The sequence below is a fragment of the Protopterus annectens genome, chromosome 8.part0, assembly GCF_019279795.1.
Source record: "Protopterus annectens isolate FY-2018-M chromosome 8.part0, PAN1.0, whole genome shotgun sequence".
Classification (NCBI taxonomy): Eukaryota; Metazoa; Chordata; order Ceratodontiformes; family Protopteridae; genus Protopterus; species Protopterus annectens.
This window is the reverse complement of record NC_056741.1, coordinates 1798861840-1798881223: the sequence shown is the minus strand read 5'-3', so window position 1 is coordinate 1798881223 and position 19384 is coordinate 1798861840. Positions and strand designations below refer to the sequence as shown.

The following is a 19384-nucleotide window of genomic DNA, read 5'->3' as shown; positions in this document are numbered from 1 at the left end:
CTACAGAAGTAGTAGATCCTTTTTCTGATGAGTTGTAGAGTCTTGTGCATCGTTGGATTTATACACTGTAAGCTGGTAATCAACAGTGGGGCTTACCTGGGGTAGAATCAGAGGGGTTACTTAGAGCCCTTGAAATTTGGGTGAGGGGAGTAGTGGCTGTTAACGTACACCAACATGGAGAATCTTGGTGGTAATGACAGTGGTAGTTGGGATGTGGTGATGATGCAGGAAGAATGGTATGGGTAAAATGCTGATATTACAGAAGCACAGACTATGCGTATAATGTCATTCTATATAAACATTGGAGGTAATGACATTGCAACGTGGAGGAAGACAGAATTCTAAGACTTATGCAAGGATGAGTATAACTAGTGAGCACATGTGACTGATGTTATGGACATTAGTGTAAAGAAGCATGCCCCATACATAATAATGGGTAATAAAACTGCAAAATGTAAGTACATCATTGGTGGCATTCTTACATGGGGAGGGTGATGGGCTCAGGCAGGCACACCTTTATTCTTTGAAATTACCATTTATAGCTACATATTGATGTGTGCTTTCCATTCATATTTTGCATTCATATAGTAGTGTGCGCCTGTAATGCTGTTTGCATTTCGCCTGTTCTTAGTGTTGTATTCTATGACTGTAAAACTGGCATCATAATTGTTGATATTTTATTGCAAGGGCTGTTAGTTCCCATAAAGATAAGACAGTTTGTCCTTTTCAGTAGCCTTGCATTAAAATAAATTTTGCTGTTAGTTGTTAAGTATTAAAGCGAATAGTCTCATTTGTCCGTTTTTTTTTTTATAGTATCTGCAGCAATAGCTCATGAATCGGAAGGAACTGGGAGCAAGCACTGGTACACGGACCGTAAATTCACCCTCTGCATAACTTCCATCTTTCTGATCCTGCCACTATCCATACCTAAAGAAATTGGATTCCAGAAGTATGCCAGGTACTGACCGCTAGAGTAAGAGGTGTATCATGTACTGATTGCTGGAGTAAATGCTCACTATTGTAATTGGGGAAGTCTTGCTTAATTTAAATTGTTTCACTGACATTTTCAAGGATGACATGGATGAATATATGGTTATTTTTTTATTACAGTAGTGAGGTAGTTTAATTGATGTCCTTCAAGAATGCAACTGCAGTCCTGACATATGGGTTGTCCTGCCTCAGGCAGCCCTTCGGTCGGCCAGATTCCAAAGTCTGGGGTCCGGGCCGATGTCGCCTCCTCCCCGACGTCAGAGCGGCTGGAGTATAAAGGCATCAGCCGATGCCATCTTCTTCAGTCTTTCTTGCCGTGCGGTGCCCGAAGCAGAAGCAGTTCGCAAGTGCCGGTCGGTCAGCTCCTGTGTTTTCAGTTACCGAAGCCATCTAAAAGCTAAGTACCCCGCTGGGGAACTTTTTTTCTTGCCTCAGCCGATGTCAGAACAAATTGAGAAAGTTAATAATTGTTTGTCTTGTGGTAAACAAATACCTCATAAGGACTTCCATTCTTACTGCCTCCCTTGCCTGGGCCCAGACCACGACGTCTCGGCCTGTGCTGCCTGTGCTTGCTTTAAATACTCTCAGGCGCCGGCAGAGTTTGCTGAAGACATTTTGGCGAACAACCGACAGCACAACCTACAAAAAGCGAAGGGCGGGGACCGACATCCTCGGCCCGTCTTCCACCGATATAGCGCTAGCGCCATGGTGCTTGAATAACCGCCTTCGAAGCGGTAATTCAACTGCTCCAGGCCGACAACACCGTTAACTCATCTCTCAGTCTCGAGACTACACCGTGCCGTTGTTGATTTTCCTCCGAAACCAAGTTCTGGATCTACCCACATCATTCCCGTGGACAAAGTTACCCCTGCACGGGGCAGCAGCTGGGCCTCCTGTATCCATGTCAATCAAGGCCTTTGCACGGCAGGCTGGCCAGCCAGGCCACAGCCATCTAAACAAACCTACTTCTCAGGCCCCTTCTTCTGACAGACAAATCATGTCTCTGGCTGCAGATCTAATCTCTCTTATCAGGGGGTCTCAGCCTCACTCAGGCAGGGGTTCTCAGCCGCCTGCAGAAAAAAGGCCTAGAAGTGAGCAGGCAGACAACCTCTCTTCAGATGAAGCCTCTGGGGATTCAGAGCATTCAGATACCCATGAAGAATCCTTCCAGGCCTATGAGGACTCTGATGCTGAGGGATCTATTCCCTCTGCCTCTCCTCCAGAGGATTTTTCTTTCGGTGAAGTCCTCCACTCCATGAGGTAAAATTTTAAGTGGCAGGGTCAGGAATTCCCCAGCACAGACCTTTAGCTATCCCTCCAGTTTTGGATGTCCTGGATGATGTTTTCTCCAACTCCAGTGCTTCCCCTGATTCTCTCTCTCCTGCTCCTGTCAAGCCAGACAGATATTACAGGGTCCCTGACACTCACAAGCATCTCTTTAAGGCCCACTCTGTGGATCTAGAAACTATTTCACAGGGCCCCAAAGGAGTGGCTACCTCCTCAGCCAGGAATCCACTGCCAGCTGACAGGGAAGCAAGGTCCCTGGAGAGAGGGGTTAAAAAAGTTTATACCTCTTCCACCCTTGCCATGAGGTCACTTAACTGCCTTTTTCGTATGTTTCAGTACCAGGATTATTTACTGGATGATTTGCAGAAAAAGATAGCCTCTCCTGAGCCTATAGATAAAAAGGCATTGCAGGATTTGTTTCATAATACCCAGCAGGTTAGTAATCATTTTCTACAGTGTGGTTATGATGCATTGGAGGCTTCATGTAGGGCAGCTATGACAGGGGCTGTTATCCGTAGACATGCTTGGTTGAAAGAACAGCCACTGCCAGATCATGTTAAAGTAAAGCTCCTGGACGCACCTCTGGATAAACAGAAGCTTTTTGGTACTAATGCTCAGGATGTGTTAAAATCTATTGAGGAGAAGGCAAAATCAGTACAGACAGTAAAGGATTTCCTCCAGGTTCAGCCACCAAGGTTCAGCAGGAATTGGCCTTCAAAGAATTGGTCCTTTCCAGACTCTGACAAGTTTCAAAGGGGAAAGAACAGGCGTGCACAAGGTAGAGGGCAATACCGAGGCTCCTACATGGGGACGCCAATGGCAACCACAAAATCAGAGAAGTGGCACAGGTAGTTCACCTGCACCACAGGGACAATCACAATGACTTACCTTTCACTCCGCCTACCAAGGCTCAAAGAGAAGCACCTTTAGGCGGAAAATTATCTCTATTCTCAAATAACTGGCACATTATAACAAAGGACACTTGGATTCCGGACATAATAGACAGAGGTTACAGGTTCCACTTCCATACCTTACCAACAGGACAAGGCATGCCAAACCTGCCACAAAATCAAAGGGCAGAGGCACTCATAGAAGTCTCAAAGCTGTTACAAATAAAAGCAATAGAGATGGTTCCTCCTCAGGAACAAGGCCAGGGATTTTATTCAAGACTGTTCCTTGTTCCAAGAAAGGAAAAACAATGGAGGCCTATATTGGACTTGTCCATTCTAAATACTTTTCTCATGGTGCCAAAATTCAAGATGCTGACATTACAGCAACTTCTTCCCATGCTTGGCTGGTTACTCTGGACCTCAAGGAGGCATACCTGCATGTCCCTATCAGACACAGTTGCAGAAGATACCTCAGATTTCTTGCAGGAACAGAGCACTATCAATTCTCAGCATTGCCGTTTGAAGCTTATATCACCGCCAGAGTATTCACGAAATGCCTGGCATCAGTAGTGGCATTTCAGACTCAGGGATTCAAATATACCCTTACCTGGACGACTGCCTAATACAAGCAGACAGCAAACAGACCTTGATAAAACACTTGGATTACGTCATTCAGTTGCTGCAGGCCTTGGGATACACAGTCAACATTCAAAAATCAAGATTACTGCCATCCCAAGAGATTATTTTTCTAGGAGCAAAACTGGACACACAGCTACAAATGGCTTTCCTCACCGAGGAGAAACAAGAGAATTTAACAGCTTACTTCAAAGGCCTAGCAAAATTAACCCACCTGACCGCAAGGAAGACCCTGCAGGCCCTGGGGTTCATGGCATCTTGCATTCTTCTAATCCCTCTGGCAAGACTACACATGAGAAAGCTTCTCTGGGACCTAAAAAGCTTGTGGGCCTAACACAGCCACAACCTAGAAGACATAATACCACTCATACCATGCCTGCAAAGGGAATTTTTGTGGTGGGCTCAAGCAAGACACTTAAACGAAGGCATGCTTTTCAACAAACCTCCAACAAGTCAAACTATTACAACAGACGCCTCAGACCATGGATGGGGGGCGCACATGGATGGCAGATGCATTCAAGGGCAATGGACTCCCATGGGGATGCATCAGCACATAAATCAAAAAGAGATGTTGGCAGTGATACATGCAATAGAAGCCTCTGGAAATTCTCTTCAGCAAGGTCATCTGCTAATAAGGACAGACAACACCACTGTCATGTGGTACATAAACAAACAAGGGGGCACTCATTCCTACCCCCTCTGCAGACTAACAATGACTCTTTGGGAAAAGTCCCTGAAACTGAACATCTACTTGCAATCCCAGTTTGTTCCGGGCAAGGACAATGTTCTGGCAGACAGGTTGAGCAGAAATTTCTTGGATCCACACGAATGGATGCTACACCCACGCATTTTCTCACAAATAGCATCTGCATGGGGAAGACCAGACATAGATCTCTGCATCTCATCTCAATCATCACCTGGAAAGGTTCTGCACAAGGATACACCATCCTCTAGCATGGAGAACAGATGCTCTTTCCTTCAGCTGCTAACAATTTATGCATTCCCTCCTCTAGCTTTGCTCACCAAGGTGTTACTGAAGATCAAGGCAGAACAACCAAGAGGAATCTTGATAGCTCCAGACTGGCCAAGGCAACACTGGTATCCACTACTACTGAGCATAACTCGCACCAAACCATGGCCCTTGCCTCAATGGCCTCTGCTCCTGACTCAACACAGTTACAAGACTGTTCATCAGAACCTGCAAACCTTAAAGCTGACAGCTTGAGAGTTCCATGACTCAGACCCATGACTCTCTCCTAAAAAGTTCAGGACATTTGCTGGAGGCACGCAGACCTTCCACAAGAAAAACCTCTTCGCCGAAATGGAAGAGATTCACCATCTGGAATGTCAACAAGGGCCAGGATGCATCACTGATGAACATACCTCAGATATTAGAATACTTGGCAGAAATGTTTCACAGTGGCCTCTCATACTCTTCCATCAAAATCCACGCTTCAGCTATCACAGCACATTACAACTGTGATCCACCTGTGTTTTCGCATCCCTTGCTAAGACAGCTTCTAAGAGGTATAAAGAATATCAAACCTCCAAGGAAGCTACCAATTCCTGCATGGGACCTCAATTACGTCTTGGAAAAATTAACTCTTCCTTTTGAACCAGCAGCATCTTCAGAAATGCAATTTCTCTCTTGGAAAACGGTTTTCCTGTTGGCAGTCACCTCAGCAAGAAGTGTCTCGGAGATAGTCCCTCATGGCAGTTCCTCCTTTTCTCATCTTTCATCAGGACAGTTTCCCTTAGGACCAATCCTTCATTCATGCCTAAGGTGATATCCAGTGTGTCTCTAAACCAAGCAATTCACCTGCCTACTTTCTTTCCTAACCCTCAAAATAAAGGGGAAAAGCTGCTGCATACTTTAGACATTCACAGACAGCTACTCTACTACTTGGACAGAACAAAGTCCACCAGGAAGTCTGACCAACTGTTTGTAGCCTATGCTGCTGGAGTGCAAGGAAAAGCAGTCACCAAACAAACTATCTCAAAATGGATTGGACACTGCATCAGATTCTGTTATTCTTTTCATGGAAAAAGTGTGCCAGCTAATATTAGACCACACTCCACCAGAGCTATGGCCACTTCCACAGCTTTTCTAAGAGGAGTGGCTACAAAAGATATTCTAGAGGCTGCTACATGGAGCTCCGCACATTGCATACCAAACACTACAACCTGCCATTATACTCCAGATCCCGAAAGGCTTTGCTTGGCAGTCCTGCAGGGCCTTCTAGCTACACCATCTCTTGCTTAGTCCTACCACCCCAGCTTGGCTATGGTATTCAACCCATATGTCAGGACTGCAGTTGCATTCTTGAAGGACATATGCGGTACGTTTTGTACCTACCATAAATGTAGATGTCCGATAGATATGCAACTGCAGTCAGGTTTTCCCTCCCTCCTACCCCTCTGTTTTTCCCCTTTTGGGTCCCTTCTCCCCTTGCCTATCAGCTGGGGATATATATTATGGTGTATCTGTTTATTACTGTTGTGCATGTCTGGTTTTATCTGTTTATCCATTCACAAAATTTAGCCTTCCTTGGAGGGCACCTGGCATCTGGGGCAAGAAACACTAAAGATGGAGTCTGCTGATGCCTTTATACTCCAGCCGCTCTGGCCCAGACTTTGGAATCTGGCCGACAAGGGCTGCCTGAGATGTCAGGACTGCAGTTGCATATCTATCGGACATCTACATTTATGGTAGGTACAAAACTGTACTTTTCTTCTGTTGCAGAAATAGGGTGAGACGGTTATCCTGCTTGTTCTAGTGAGGTTGCACCTTTTGAATGTTAAGACATGCACTGCAATAGTGAATTATGAATTGGAAATAATGTGCTGCTTACAGTTTCAGAGGGCACATCTGTACTTCCTCACAGACTTTGTGTTGTGTGACCAGACTTTATCTTTGTGCACTGATTGAGGTTGTGACCAGTAACTATATATGCAGCTGGATCTTTAGCTTTAAGATGGTCTGAAGTGGTGGGCACTGTATCTCATACATAACTATTTTCTTTCCTTTATCCGCTTAATTTGTTTTTTTTCATTTTGCATTTGTGGCACAATGTACAAAGAAATTTGTTACATTTTAAGCTTTGCACAGCACATGTGGTTAGCAAATTTAATAGCATTTACCTGCATCATTTCTGTCACTAGCAGTGTGAATTCTTTCATTGTCTTGACTTGCAGTTGGTCCCATCTTTTTACTATTTGGATGCCCTCCTAAACCTCACTCCCATCCTTGCCCTTTTCTCTTTCTTTATTTTCCTTTACTAGTCCCTTTTGTCATTCCATTTAGTCTGGAACTGTGTTCCTGAGGCAGTACTGCTTCTATCCTACTGGTAGGCTGTCATAGTACTACTATCTGAGTGACAGATGGCCTCTGTGGCAGTGCTTTTGTCCCACTCATGTTCAGGCTGTGGACAGTGGTACTTCTGTCTCAACTGATGAGCTGACTGCTATAATGTTGCTCACCTGGCTACAGTGCTCATGTTCCCCTTGTGGTCAGACCATGGGACAGTATTACTTCTGTCTGAGTGCTAGCCTGCCCTTGTGGCAGTGCATCAGTCCCGCAGATGGTTGTACTGTGGTAGCATGGTCACTTCACCATGGTAGGTGAGCTGCATGATGACATCACAAGTGCATGGGTGAGCCACCTCTGTGTGTAGCCATTAAACACACCAATCCCAGGATGTGGTTACCACAGAATGGGATGGCCAGGCATATGCCATATAAACCACATAGTAAAGTTTTTAAGCCAGAGAAAACTTAACCCCCCCCCCCCCAAAAAAAAAGTTGTTGTCTACTGATTACAGGTCCCTCTAGTTCTTCATATCTCTAAACCATCCAGTAAAGTGGCTATTGGAACACTGACTGTTCTGATACTGTTGCTACTGGATCACATTTCTTCTCTCATACTGCTGTCCTGTAATGTAATATACAGTGTGTATGGATTGCACTGGCTACTGTTTTTCATAGATGTATCATGATTTTGTGGACTTTGAGGTTAAAAGACAGTTGCGAGAAGTGGCAGATTTTTGACAGTCCTCAAATAATGGAATCCACTCATTTAGTTTGCTGCAGGCTACTGTTCTGATGAGAGAGAAGGGGCTAAAGGTTTCTGGATACATTTATGAACGGTAGTATTTTCCTTCTGGGGGAATTTGCATCTATGGGGAATTCCAGTAGATGTGTTTTTTGCTTTCTATTTGACCCCAGGGTATTGTAGTCCATTATTTTTCCTAGTGTTTCATGTTGAAAGTCAGACTTATCTCTAACATGGACTGAATCTGTGTCTTCTCACTGTACCACATGTTCCCTAATGTGGACTCCCACTGTACCACACCCATGTAGCATCATTTTCTTTACTCCATATGTTACTATGTCCATACTCGCGTTGAGAGGTTGGACTGTCTGTAAAGTTTTTTTCTTGACTTAGGAGAAAGTCTAAGAAGAATGCAGTATTTTATGTATAGAGAATGTGGAACAAATGTAAAATGTCTTCCATTAAGAGCAAATTGCAGTATGGTAGAACGATGCAAATTTGTCTTGCCAGTATACAAATGTAGTGCAACTGCTGATAGCTCAGTCAGGGTTGTATTGCTGGCAGGCCAGGAGGAATAAACAGCCTGATATTGTTATTTCTGTTCTATTAAGTACCATTCTACTCTGCTTATGCAGTAACAGTTTAGTATTTTGTGGCAGTTACTTAGCACCAAAAAAACCTTTATTCATAATTGCAGCCATACAACTCTATATAGGAATTCTCTGGTTTTGCTTATTGCTGAAACTAAATACTAATATTTTTAAGGTGCCTGTTCATATTGCGTATTTGTCCACAGTGAGTATTTCTTTGAATTCAGATGTGCAGTTCATTACAGTATCATGACCTTTTTGCATTAGCCATACTGGAGGCTAAGCTCTCTCAACTCATTACTGCAAAACCAGTCAGGAGGAGAAGGAAACCACACTCACTACAATTCCAGTCTTACATAGACCTACCACGACAGCAAACCAAACACATAAACACACAAAAACATACTCGGAGGCTCTAAATAAAAATCTGCCTAAGCAGCAGAGACCTCCAAAGCAGACACCCAAGCAACTGCTACCCCAAAACAAAACAAAAGCCAGTGTGCCCAACAGTCACAGCCCTTAAGGCTAAACAATACACCTGATACACTTGTAATAGGTGACTCTATCGTCAGGCACACTGACGTCCCGCTCACCAGGCTGAACAAGGAGAAGGTCACTGTGAGCTGCATGTCTGGTGCTAGGATCCGCCACATAACACAAGCACTCAGGTCACTCCAAGACAAGTACAAATATGACTCAGTCATTGTCCATGCTGGTGTGAATGACCTGAGACGTACCTCCATGGACTACATGAAAAGAGACATAGAGGAGCTCTCTGAGCATGTAGCCCAGGCCGGTATGACCCTGACCTTGAGTAGCATCTTACCCTCACCAAGAATGATGCCACAATATGAAGACAAGATGATCAATTTCAACAACTGGCTTAAGTATTGATGTCATTCAAAGGGGATCCAATGCCTGTCAGCCTGGGATGACATGCTCGACAAGCCACGATGCTTCGCTAGGGACGGCTTGCACCTGTCACCCCTGGGCTTTCGGATATTGGCAAAGGCTCTTGCTACCCCATAGTGCCTTTTTAGGCAAGGCTCAGAAGACAAACCCACCTCCATAGGTATCACAAGGGATAAGAAACTAAGAGTAATGCTACTCAATGCCAGAAGTCTAAACCTCAAGATGCACGCACTCGAAACTCTCCTTAGCATGGAGAACATCGATATCTGTGCAGTAACAGAAACCTGGTTCAAGGCTCCCGAGAGCACCCCAGCACTACCAGGTTATACCTCATACCATGCTTTTCGGCCCCAAAACTTGGACTGTACCACAAAAGGAGGGGGAGTATCAATATTCGTGAAAGATACCCACACCTCCAGGTTGGTGGCACAGCACGAAGCATCAGAGACTATCCATGTGCAACTGACAGTGGATAAAACTGCCTTCCAGTTTATAGCCTGCTACAGACCACCCTCCCAAACCCAGGAACCCCACTCGGCATTCCTGAGAACACTGGAAAATATGAAGGTTTCTCCAAACACCATTATATTGGGCGACTTCAACTACCCAAACATAGACTGGGAGCATTACTCTAGCTCCAACACCCTAGCCCAAAGGTTCCTAGAATTTATAAACTCAGATGCTAGGAAGAACTTGTTACCACTCCCACAAGAGGGGAAAACATACTGGACCTGATCATCACCAACATGGGGACTCTGTGCTCCAGACCAGAAGTGTATCCCTCACTGGTAAGATCAGACCATAAACTAATCTCACTGGATATTCACATCCCGACTCCACCCCCTGCCCTGAAAACCATAGTGAAAAACTTCTCTAAAGCAAATTTCACACTCCTCAAAACCGAGGTGGAATCCTTCAAAGCCCCCGGGCCTTTGGAAAATACAGCCCAGACCGCAGAATCCTTTATAAACGCATTCTATGAACACCTTCAGGAATGCATGGATCATGCAATCCCATATAAAACCAAGACCCAATCCTCCAAAGGCAGACGTCCTGTCTGGTGGACCCCAGCCATAAACAAACTATACAATAGAAGGAGGAAGCTACTACATGATATAGCAAAATCCCAAAAAGGGAAGGCATCTCTGATCAGTATTAGCAAAAAACTATGGGCACTCATAAAATCGTCTGTCAGCTTTGAGAGAAATATTGCACAGGACACTAAGGATAATCACAAGGCTTTCTTTAGTTATGTTAGGAACCTGGGTGGGAATTCCCAGATATGCTCAGAATTAGTCCAAAATGACAAAAAATACACCGAACCCACAGACATTGCCAACATCCTAGCTGACAGGTTCAGCGCAAACTCCCCACCAAAAGGGCAAATATTTATCCCAGCAGAGTGCTGCCCCCCCTGGCATCTCGGATGCTCAGGTAAGAGCTGCCCTCTCCAAAGCAAAAAACACACCATCAATGGAACCAGACGGTGCCCCGGGCTGCATCCTACATGAACTCCAAGAAGAGCTAAACCCAAACATAAAACTACTGTTCAGTCTCAGCCTTACTACAGGATATGTACCCAAAGAGTGGCATACAGCAACAGTGGTCCCTCTCCACAAAGGTGGTACCTCAATGGATCCTGGAAACTATCGCCCCATAAGCCTGACTAGCTTGGTCTGCAAAGCTATGGAAAGGATCATCATGGACCTCATAAATAAAGATATTGGGGACCTACAGACACTGGATCCTACCCAGTTCGGCTTTGTTAAGGGCAGATCCTGCCTCTTAAACCTGGTTGATTTCTTTGAAACAGTCACCAAGGCCATTGACGAGGGAAGGTGGTCCACACAGCCTACCTGGACCTCGCAACGCCTTCGATACAATATCCCACTCAGGCATTATAGATAAGCTCACCAGCTTAAATATAAACCCCTATGTCACTAGATGGGTTGCAAACTGGCTCAAGGACAGAACCCACATGGTTAGAATTGCTGGAGCCATGTCAGACTCCAAACCAGTTACAAGTGGCATCCCACAAGGCTCAGTCCTGGGACCTCTCTTGTTCAGTATATATTTCTCGGAGGTACAGGCCAACACGGAAGGACTGTGGCTGACTAAGTTCGCAGATGACTGCAAACTGGGCACCATAATTGACTCTCCAGCCGACATAAGCATCCTCCAAAAGGGCCTCATAGAAACAGACAACTGGTGCCAGAGCCATGGCCTCAAGCTAAACACCAAAAAGTGTATAGTCATCCCCTTTGGCAAAAACAAAGTGCCCACAAATTACCACATAGGTGGTAATCCATTAAGTACAGAAGAAGTAATTAGGGACCTGGGGACCCAAGTTGATAGCAGTCTCTCATTTGACAACCACGTGGCCAAAGTGGTTAGAAAAACATTTTATATAGCCCACCTAATCATGAAGGGATTCACATCTAGGTCAGGGGAGGTCATCATGCCTCTTTACTCATCCCTCATCAGGCCCATAATTGAGTACAATGCCCCTTTCGGGATGTACCTTACCAGACCCCTGCAGCAACTGGAAAGACCCCAAAAGTACCTCACCAAGAGGATCATAGTGCTCAAACAGATGCCATATGCTGCCCAGTTAAAGAAACTCCAGCTCTGCTCAGTGGCATACCGCATGTTCAGAGGCGATCTGTGCCTGACATATAAAGCCATGTCCAACCCGGAATTAATGGACATGCTGCACCTCAGAAAATCCAAATCCCATTGAGCTACGCTCGAGAGACTTGAACCTCAGCACTGAAATAAATAGGACATGCTGGAGGGACAGATTCATAACCCAGAGGCTCCCTTCACTCTGCAATAAAATCCCAGTCCGGGTTAGGCAGAGTCCCTCATTGACTCTTCAAGAGGAATCTTGATGAGTGGATGGGAGATTGTAGGTTTACCCCGGGTATCACTTCTGTGTCACTGTTAGACAGAGGCACAGTATACTAACCTCGAAAAAGGCATAGCAAAATTAATTTAAAATGGGTGGCGAAAGCCAAACACACTCTGGCTAGGCTTATAAATGCCCTAGGACAGATAGCCTAGTATGAACCTATGAGCCTATTAGTAATAACATTGGTTAAAATATGGGTGTTAACAATAATGAATAATCTTAGTATTTATATTGGTTGCACTTAGGTTTCTAATGTGACACTTTTATCCGCACCAGTGAGAGAGTATGTGAGTAGCATGAATGTTGCAGATCAAACGTTTCTAGACAAATGTGTTGCATAGGCATGTGAGCCGAGAGACCCTGCAGATGAATGAAGCCCTGGTATGTATACCCAGTCAGTTGAAAGTCATGATGTCAGCTCAGGGATGGCCAGTGAATTAAACTGGTTAGGACAGTGGGACAAATGTTTTTGAGTTTGCAGTGTGGTGGCAAACTTTGGGGCCCAACAGTTTAGAAAAAAAAGCATGTATTTTCTTAGCGATGCAATGCTATGGTACAGTACTGTCTAAAGTGCAATTTGTTACAGTGCACTGCACCTGACCTGGGTTTAGAACTGTGTAAGAAGCTGGAACAGAAAATGCAAACAAATCAAATTCCATTTCTCTTTTCTTTCAGCTCCCTGAGTGTCATTGGTACCTGGTATGTCACTATTATCATAATTGCTAAGTATATTTCTCCTGATAAAGAGATCATCCCTGGAAATATCCCAACCAGGTGAGTGTGTTAAGTTTGTTCAGTTCTGAATTAACTACAGAGTTTGTATTTAATCATTTCTCCAGTAGTGCACCATATAAACTGCTACACCATTTAATTTTAAAATGTAGTAGTGTTTGTGGTGGTATATAATGCATACTTTGTTCTCTTTTGTATTATTTTTGTTTTGACTGAAAGTAACCTGAGACGGTGGCATTGTTGGCGAAGAAAAGACAAGGTAACAGCTGGTGTATTTAAAGAACCTACCTGATACTGTTTAAATCCAGTGCTCCAAAGCCTGACTTAAGATCCACAATTTACCACAATTGTAGCTCACTTGAGTGGTGGTAATGAATTAACAGTACTGGACATATTTCCTGCACCACCCAACTATGGGGTTCTTCCCCACACCCAGTGTTTCTAAGTATAGTACCGTAAAGGTTCCACCAAGTCTCAGAAAAGGTGAAGCAATTTGGCCACCTTAACCCTTGAATTGGTACAACCTCAGAAGTGGTATTGGGGTGTGGGACAGAAAAACATTAGACATAAATTTGCTTATAGTTAACAACGTTGCAGTAGTGGAGATACAAGTTCATTGGTAAGCATTGAGCTAGCTGCCCTTGCAGACCATTTTTTAAGTCTAAACAATTTTTTCTTCAGAGGAGAGAATCCAGTGCTGTACCTGGTGTTTGTGAAGGGACTACCTTAGTCATTATGTCAGTGGTAAGTTTATGCAGTATAATTCATAAGGACACTACCTACAGTAAGCAGCATGGAAAAGTTATATGACATAATCAACTAATTAAGTGGATTTTTTTTACAATGAAGATTTTAATAGAAGTGCATATTAAAATGGAAAAAATACCAATATGCAATATTTCAGAGTAATATTACCTGAAACTGAGCAAGGACATCATCCACTCAGTACTTATTTTCTTAATAGATTTAAAGAGTAGAGTTGAGTTCAGTAAGCCCAGGTTGTTGGTGGATGTTTAATGTTTTGGTAGTTGATAAAGTCTTGGTTGAGGTTTCATTTCTTTTGTTTTCAGGGATCACGCTTAGAGAGGTATGAATTCTAGTTTCTCTCTTAGTTGTCCCTCTTGTTTAATAAGGAAAGATGTTGAGATCCACTGGATCCATTGCTATCTTGGATGGAGTGGAATAGCCTTGTGTGTACGTATTGGACTATTATCTTTTCTATCTCGTAATGAATTCTAGAGTTAGTATATATACGTTTCAAGAGGGCATGGAGTGCCTTCATTCCTCACATTTGGTGTAGGTGACTTGCTTACTGCAAAAATGTTTTTTTTTTTTTTTGCTGATAGCATAATGATGATAAGCATTGTGAAGAACTTAAACCTAATTTAATTGACCTTGACAAGTATGCTGCTAACAAAAAATAACCAAATGTGTTTCAAAACACAAAAAGGACCAGGCTAATTTGCTGAATATGACAACTTATGTAATTTCACTTGCTTAGGGGCCGCGGTGGTGCAGCGGTTAGCATTGTCGCCTTACAGCAAGAGGTTCTCTGGTTCGATTTTTGGCTGGAGTGCCTTCTTTGTGGAGTCTGCATGTCCTCCCCGCGGTTGAGTGAATTTGAAGACATGCAGGTAGGTGCCAGCGTTTGTGGGTGTGTCTTCTTTGAAGGGTGGGCACAAGGCTGGCAACTTGATACCGTAAAAATTCAATGCCAATCATTAGTGGACCGGAGTTCCGCTGTGGCGACCCCTAACCAGGAAAAGCCGAAAGACAATTTTTATGTAATTTCAGTTGCTTGCCTTAATAATGCCAGAACAGTTTTCTACTGTAATGATGTTTATTTTTAAATTAATGTGCCAGCCAAATAATGCAAGCTAGGAAGTATTGAAAACCTGAATTCTGAATTCTGAACTTGAGCTATCTGCAGTGTTATTATAGTTTAGCATATTAGTGATAGCTGCAATGACTTATTTCCTGATAAGGGATATGCAGCTGACAGCAATGTGATAATTTCAGCAAACAATGATGCTACTGTGGACCTCAATGGCACAACATTAAACAACTAAAATAAAAAATGCAAAATGAGGTGGCTAAAAGCAGTAAAAATATAATTTAATACAAGGTAATCGCTTTCACATCAAACGATGCTTCCTCAGACCAACAGAGGCACAGGGAACTTATCTAAGGAGACGGCGAAAGCCAACACATTCCGGCTAGGCTTATAAATTGCCTTTGGGCAGATAGCCTAGTACCTACCTATGAACCTATTACGAAACACTCACTGCAATGACTTATTTCCTGATGATAAGGGATATGCAGCTGACCGCAATGTGATAATTTCACAGAGAGGATACCATAGGGCAGTTAGAACACATTGCTGTATTCCTGCTGCCTAGCTTGGGAAAGTTGACTAACCTGCAGCCTTCCTACCAACTATTGCACTTCCTTTGTAGTGGACACCACAGGAAGATGCCATCAGTTATTGCATAAAGAAGACCAAGTGCATAAAATACCTTTTATAGCAAGTGGATACAGAAAAGCTTTTCTCTGTGGCATAGAGAGATGAAGCCCTGACTTGTGACCAAGATGACCAGAGTTTGATTTGTGGCTAGTGTGCTAGAAGAGCTGGACAGGAGATGGGTGAGAGTGGGCAACTTCCACGGGCTTGTCTGTCATGTGAGGGTTGGGTCCCAGTCAACCAAGTGTTTCCATGAGAGCGGAATCTCCCAAAATACCAGTGGCTGTAGGATGGGGGATTTAGGTTGAGCATCCCAGTCCAATGATGGTAGGTTGCGTATGCATTTGTGTGAGCACATATATGGAGGACCGGGTATATGACCCCTCCCACAGTGATGTGGGTGCTCATGTTAACCACCATCGGGCAGAGCTAGAGCCATAGCATATATGACCTCATTGCAGATATTCCAGCAAATGCAGAAACTACTGTCTCATAGCTACCTGTATGATTAACCCCACCACACACACACACACACACCATCTGGCATCTGTCTCCACAGACTGAGAAATGCTCATTTTGGGAGATTGAATGGGGTGATCTTGATGATCAGCAGACACAGCAAGAAAATGTACAGAAAAAAAATGGATACAGCCAAGAATGTATCAGTGACTTTGACTTTTCTGCTGGGACATTCATTTGACTTAACTCATTCTTAATACTGTGAACAGTGTAACGTACAACAGTGTTAGTCATCACCACTGAACCATTAGAAGCGTAAGGCCTTTACTGTCTCGCAAGCTTGCAGTGGTAGAATTGATATATTGGCAGAGCAAAAGGGAAAATCACTAAAATTAATGAAGATATACCACTGCGATGACTCCTCTCATGAGGCAAACTTGTACAAAGAATTCTGGAATATAGCCCTAGGCCCCCAGGCTTGACTCCCGTACAGAGCAAGCAGTTTTACTAGTAAACTCCATCCTTTGTTTACCACTTCTTCTAGCAAGAAAGTTTCTTCTGAGACTATACCTACCTGTTTACCAGACCTGTAAGAGATGAAGCTGGAAGTCTCCTTTCCAGACTCCATCCGTAGGAGAGAGAATCCCAAGATGAAGTTTTATTTGGGGCAACTTTCCACCTTTCTCACAAGGGAGTATCGCTAGGTGCTGGTTAAAGGTTCTGGACTTAGTTGCCTAATGGTAGTTCTGGGATCTGACTGCATTTCCTTGAGTCACTGTACCCCCCCCCCCCCCCCATAAACAAGATGCTGTTTCTTGTCAAGTGACACTTCAACATTTGTCACTGAAATTAAATTGAAATTGGTGATGTCTTGCATGCAGGTGCTATGCTGTGTCCCTTTGTTCTGCCCAACAAACAGTCCACTGTGAGATGTTTTCTTCTATGAAAGGATCCTTGTAGCCCATGCATAAGAAGATACCACTTATAAGAATGTGAGGAGAGAAACTTGCAGACAGTGTTGACACCTAGAAGATGAGATGTGGATGGAATATGAAGATCATTTGGTTTTCTTAGTGTGTTTATTCCCTACTGGATCTTAATTAATCAATAGCTTATTTTTAACCTGTCATAAGAATTTTCTTATGCCTGTTGCCTGAATTTTTAATTATTTTACTGTTTTTGACCTGTTATGTGTGGATGATTCTATGTCACTGGCTGCAATGAACAGCACATTGTGTTTAGCGGAAGACTAACAGGAAGTAACAGTAGAGGCCAGCCAGAAATAGGAAAAAAAAAGAGGAGAAGGAAAGGAGGAAGCAGCACTGATAGCGATGAAGCAGAAAAGTAAATAAGATCAGCAGGTGAAAGTACTGAAAAAGGACTGAAGCAATCACAAAGTGCTCCTCTCAGAGTGTAAGATTTGCATAGTGATATAGTCTGGTCCAAGAACAGAACCAAGAATGTGGTGGTAGTTGGGAAATATTAAAGCAATACCACCACTTTTCCTGTTTATACGGTAATTGTGGAAGATATTATAGCTGGGAGGTGCAGTTTCAAAGTTGTTTATGCTGGATTTAAGCCAAGTTTCAGTAACAGCGAGAACATCTGGCCTATGTTGGGTAATCCAGGCATGCAGTCCAGCAGTTTTATTTCTTCTTCTTCTTCTTCTAACATTTGTGGCAGCAAAGGTTAGATTGCCGAGGTTGGGAGTTGTTCATTATGGGGTTAGAGTAGTGTATGGAAAAGAATAGTCATGATGTTCATTGTGATAGATGGGGCCAGAATTAGGGTGAATGTCTCCTCCTGGAAGCGTTTTAGTATGTTCAGAAGTTATTGATGCTTGATTTTGGAGAGTATTTTTCCCACTTTGTTTTAGATTGAGTTGAAATGGAGTTGATCAGTCTATATTTGGAGTAAAGTTGAGGGACGTGATTAAGTAAGTTTGCTGCAATGTATGATGAGTGTAGAAAGGAAGTATGAATAGGTGGTTGGAACAGAATTTGAGAGATGGTGAGAGCTGTTAGTCATGATAGGATGAGAGATGGCCCAGCAGGAGGAGAATGGAGAATAAGCTGAAGAGTACGTGATTAAGTAAAGAGATCTGTATTTTATTGATGGCAGGTAGTGGGTAAGTAGAAATAGAGAAGGAAATAAGAAGTTGCAGGGCAGTAGGGTATTTAGTGGTGGTGGAGTCTGAAAGCTGGTAGAGGGAGGTAGGAAAGAAGTATTTTCTATGAAGGAAGAGAGGTTATCCTGCTATCTTTTCTGGAATGTAAGAAATAGAAGTGTGTTAAAAGGCTAGCGTATGCAGATGTATTTAAAACAGGAAGAAGTGAAGGTTTATTTGGGTAATCTGGAAGATGTAATGTAGAATAAATAGATAAATACTGTGAGGGGGTGTATGTGTGGATATCGAAAACACAAACCATCAAATGTCTAAATGTCATACATAAAACGGTGATACAGAACATTACCGAACGCATATCCCTAAATTTCAGTAAGGCATACAAAGATGAGAGGGTCAGGAGGGAGGAGGAAAAGCATAGCTGAAGAGGCATGAGAGTGACTATTAGGAAGGAGAAGGGTTACATAGCGGTTATAACCAAAAAGTCGTAGTGGTAGTGGGGAAGTGTAAATTGTTAATTCTGAATAGTAGGAATATGAATGAGAGCTGAGTTAGAGAGAGAACTTTTGAAAGAGAAGAATAGAGAGAATTAGTTGCAACATTTCAGGGGTATAGTTAGTGTTTTAGGGGGTGGACATGTCCGCTGTTTGGTACTTCTCTGTTATCCCTCCATTGTTGAAGCAGTGGCATATTTTTGTTTCTGCAGGTGCATTTTTGGAACATTAGGGTTGTAGGCAAGTCTCTTATTGCTGGGGGAAGGGAGGTGGAATGACTTGCCAGAGTTTTGGTCCAGCGACTGAGAATCTGTGATTGTTATGGTTTTTGTTTGATACCACATGATGCAGGGATGGGTCAAGGGAAGACTGGGATCTGAGGTTGTGTAACAATTCTCTTATTACAAATCAGCTGATGATGTTTGAGGAGATGTACTGCTTTAGCAGTTTAGAGTAGGTCTCCTAGAAGGAGGTCAGATCTTTCCTGTGTTAAGAGCCATATGGCCTTTTTTAAAGATTGGACAGTGATTTTCTCTTCTATGAGCTAGGGTGATGAAGCAATGTACACTATTAGTCATTTGTAATGAGGTGAGGTTTTACTTCAAACTTGTGGATAGAAAGGGGAGGGAATTTTCTAGTTGTGCCATTTGGTTCCCTTCACCCATCGCCTCTATTCTAAATACAGAGAGAAACTGAGCGGTTTTCCAGGACCAGAACAGGATTAGACGTATTTTTGAGTTGTATATATTTTTTTGGGAATGTGAAGTTGGAAATTAGATTGTGCTTGAGCCAGAGCCCTAGTTATTTAAAGGTAGTAGAAGCTTTTACGGAATGCTGGTGATGGTC

At 43.3% G+C, this 19384-nt stretch overlaps 1 protein-coding gene across 2 annotated transcripts in view; it reads left to right on the top strand.

The window, feature by feature from the left end:
* Window positions 1-19384, top strand: part of SLC38A7 (solute carrier family 38 member 7) — a 456284-nt gene that overhangs the window by 133206 nt on the left and 303694 nt on the right. For both annotated transcript variants that reach the window (XM_044081294.1, XM_044081293.1), the window contains exons 5-6: window positions 814-958; window positions 12943-13041. In XM_044081294.1, coding sequence (XP_043937229.1) covers window positions 814-958; window positions 12943-13041 — 244 coding nt within the window. The remainder of the gene's footprint in view (window positions 1-813; window positions 959-12942; window positions 13042-19384) is intronic.